This window comes from Quercus suber, unplaced genomic scaffold (genome assembly GCF_002906115.3).
Source record: "Quercus suber isolate HL8 unplaced genomic scaffold, Cork oak 2.0 scaffold_136, whole genome shotgun sequence".
In the NCBI taxonomy this organism is placed as follows: Eukaryota; Viridiplantae; Streptophyta; class Magnoliopsida; order Fagales; family Fagaceae; genus Quercus; species Quercus suber.
The window spans coordinates 719,185-722,378 of record NW_027069598.1 but is presented as its reverse complement, the minus strand read 5'-3'; the positions used below and the strand labels follow the sequence as shown (position 1 = coordinate 722,378).

At 31.5% G+C, this 3,194-nt stretch overlaps 1 protein-coding gene across 1 annotated transcript; it reads right to left on the bottom strand.

The window, feature by feature from the left end:
• Positions 1-1,039: 1,039 nt before the first annotated feature.
• LOC112025276 (vacuolar iron transporter homolog 4) lies at positions 1,040-1,946 on the bottom strand. Its single transcript, XM_065776540.1, has 2 exons — positions 1,783-1,946; positions 1,040-1,721 (listed from the first exon to the last, which is right to left on the bottom strand). Exons 1-2 carry the CDS (start codon positions 1,944-1,946, stop codon positions 1,040-1,042), a joined length of 846 nt encoding a protein of 281 aa, XP_065632612.1.
• Positions 1,947-3,194: the final 1,248 nt, after the last annotated feature.

Sequence of the window (3,194 nt, the reverse complement as noted above, 5' to 3'; positions counted from 1 at the left end):
AGAAAAGACAAATCTTGAAGATGAACCTAGTAGAGCAGACAGAGCAATGGTTTTCTAAGAAAACTTAGAGCTTCCTTTCGATAAAAACACAACAAAAGAAATTTTAAGGAAAGACTCAAGAAAAAAAATAATGTCTTTTGGTTAGTTTTCTAAATTGACATTCAGACCAGATCTCCGTCACTCCATTGCCAAGTGACAGAGGACTTATAACTAGTAAAAAAGTTAAAATTTTTGGCCTTAGTTGGTCTTGGACTGATATCTAAAACTATATTATAATTTTGAATTAATTTAACAAGCTAATAAATTTAACATGTAGCTCCAATAAGTTGTGTGGGTCAATGCAGGAGAAGAAGGTGAGTCCAGAGAAGTCTAGACAAATATGAGAGAGAGAGAGAGAGAGAGAGAGAGAGAGAGAGAGTAGAAGAAGAAGAATACGGGTTGGGTGGAGAGACAAAAGTGGGTTCTTGGAAAAAGCAAGTGCCCTTTAATCAAGTGAAAAACAATAAATAAGGAGAGAGACAAAAGTGAAAAGCAATAATATTTAATGATGTCTTTTTTAATCATTAGATCTTTTAAAAATCTACGGTATAAAAAAAGTGTAACTTTACAAGAGTTACACCACATGTAACTTGAACCCATCTCTAGTTATATATTTTAAGAAGTTAATCGTTGGTTTGCATATTCTTTATATTCTTAACATGCATTTCAAATTTCATTCAAATCGAATGTTAATTATTATTTTATTCATAAACGTATTTTTTGTGCATAAGACTATAAAATTAAATTTTAAGTTTTAATATTTGATTAATGACATGGTTATTGATTTTTAATTTTCTTAAAATTTTGTAAATATCGAGAATATAATAAGAAAATGCAATCTAATGATGAATTTTTCAAAATTCACATTCAATAAAAAAGATAGAAGGAAATAAATTTAAAGGGCTTCACTTTGGAGAGAAATTTTATCCTTAAGTTAAATGAGAATCAATGAGTGCCATTATGATTGTTCTTTCACCATTTTGCATTATTCTCTAAGCTTTCATTTGACCGATAGAAATATGAGATTTATTAGTTTCTTTGTGTATGTAGTTCTACAAGATAGGAATGCTACAAGATCAAACATATCTTGAAAGCAAGAAACTAAGATAAAAAGACTTGAAAAACTAGCATATGGTTGCAATATTCCAGCGGAATCAACAAGTTTGGTAAAGCCACAACTAACTCCCATGGCCACCAAACCTCCAAGTAACACCCTTAACGAGGACTTCACAGCCGTCCCAGCTGGAATAGAACCTAACCCTCCAAACAATAACAAGGCAAAGCTTACAACCGCCATTATCAACCCTACCCTCACACAATTCTTTACAAACTTTACCCCTAATAATAGCCATACACAAGTTCCCACGAGAAATGAAAATGCTGAGTCTATTGACAATCCATGCCAAGGGTTTGACAATTTCTCCTTCTCAGCGTCTATCTCCTCGACTCCCATGTTCTCAATGCTACACTCTCTCTTCATTTGTGCCTTATCTATGTAATATTGTGAGCAAGCTGAGATGAACTCTCCTATAGCCATACTACAAGCTCCTGCAACCAACCATGAAACTCCACTAAAGATCGCAGTCTTATCTTTTAAGACAGCTCCAATTAAAATCATATAGGATGGAAAGTAAAGCAACGCATCACTGTAACCCAAGATGGTAGTTCTTAGCCATTGTCCCCTTTTGGTGACAAGCTGAGATGAACTCTCCTATAGCCATACTACAAGCTCCTGCAACCAACCATGAAACTCCACTAAAGATCGCAGTCTTATCTTTTAAGACAGCTCCAATTAAAATCATATAGGATGGAAAGTAAAGCAACGCATCACTGTAACCCAAGATGGTAGTTCTTAGCCATTGTCCCCTTTTGGTGTGGTCTAGGTCTTGAGCTTGATTGGCTGCCATTGAAGAAATGTTGTGGAAAAGCAAAGAAGCTATGATTATACGGAAGAAGGTTATGATAATGAGTCCATGGAGGAGACGTTCTCTGGTTATTTATAACGCAAAATCTAGAGTAAGGATTTAACGTAATCTTTTTGATAACCGGGATTTAACATAATCTAATGTGTGTCCATACTCATGTATATTATTAGGCTACATGATTTTTATTTTGCTTGATTGCGAGAGATAGCTTTTTTTTTTTTTTTTTTAATCTACAGATGACCAGCTTTAGCACTCTTTGTAATATTAAAATTAATATATTGAGCAACTGATTCTCTTGGAAAGCTTCTAAAAAGAATTGGTCAAAGTCCACAATGATTTTTTTTTTTTATATCTAATCCTAGTATCGATGACATTTTGTGGGTACTAGCTCGTAGATTAAAAACTGATAACTTAAGTGATACTCTATGTATTTGATGATAAATAAGTACAAAAGTCAACTTTGCAATAATAATAAAAAAAAATAGAAAGGAAAAAACAACATTTAGTCTACCATTGAGTTTTTTATTTTTTATTTTTTAATTTTTAATTTTCAAAGATTATTACAATTTACAATATGCTGTTAATTTTGTAATCAAACTCATTATCACTAGAATTTTCTTTTACTTTTCATTTTTCTTTGTGTGTGCATGAGAGAGAATGAGAGTTAGGGAGCGGCGCCATGCCTTACTTAGGGTGGTCACTTGACCACCCTAACTTGATTTTATTTATTTATTAGTATTATTTATATATACATTAAAAAAATTGAATTTTGAACTAATATAGGTTGACCACCCTAGAAAACAAATTAACATAACCACCCTAAAGAAAACCTTGAACACCCTAAATAAAAATTTGACCTCTCCAAAATTTTGGTCCATTGAAGGTCAAATAAAAAAAAAAATTGTAAAAAATGTCATGTTCACAATATTTTTACAATATTTTTACATTATTGTTACATGTGGACAAAAAAGTAATTTCAGTGATAAGATTAAATTAGAATCAATAACAACTTATCATTTAGACTTCGTTGTGAAAATGTTACTAAAATGTTATAAATGTAGCACTCATCAAAAATTGCCCAAAGAAACAAATTAGCCCAAAAGCCCAAATTAAATGTTTAATTTTGATTTTTTAAATTGTGTTTTCTAAAGGCTTATTTTAAAATCTCTATTTTTTTTTTCAAACACACATTTTCAAATAGCTAGTTTATTGATTCTTGCTTTAATCTTT

Excerpts from the sequence above, each read along its gene's own strand:
- LOC112025276 (XM_065776540.1), bottom strand. The coding sequence starts at position 1,946 with ATGGCAGCCAATCAAGCTCAAGACCTAGACCACACCAAAAGGGGACAA. Across the intron at positions 1,722-1,782 it reads ATCTTTAGTGGAGTTTCATG|GGGACAATGGCTAAGAACTA; the intron begins GTTGGTTGCAGG and ends TGTCACCAAAAG.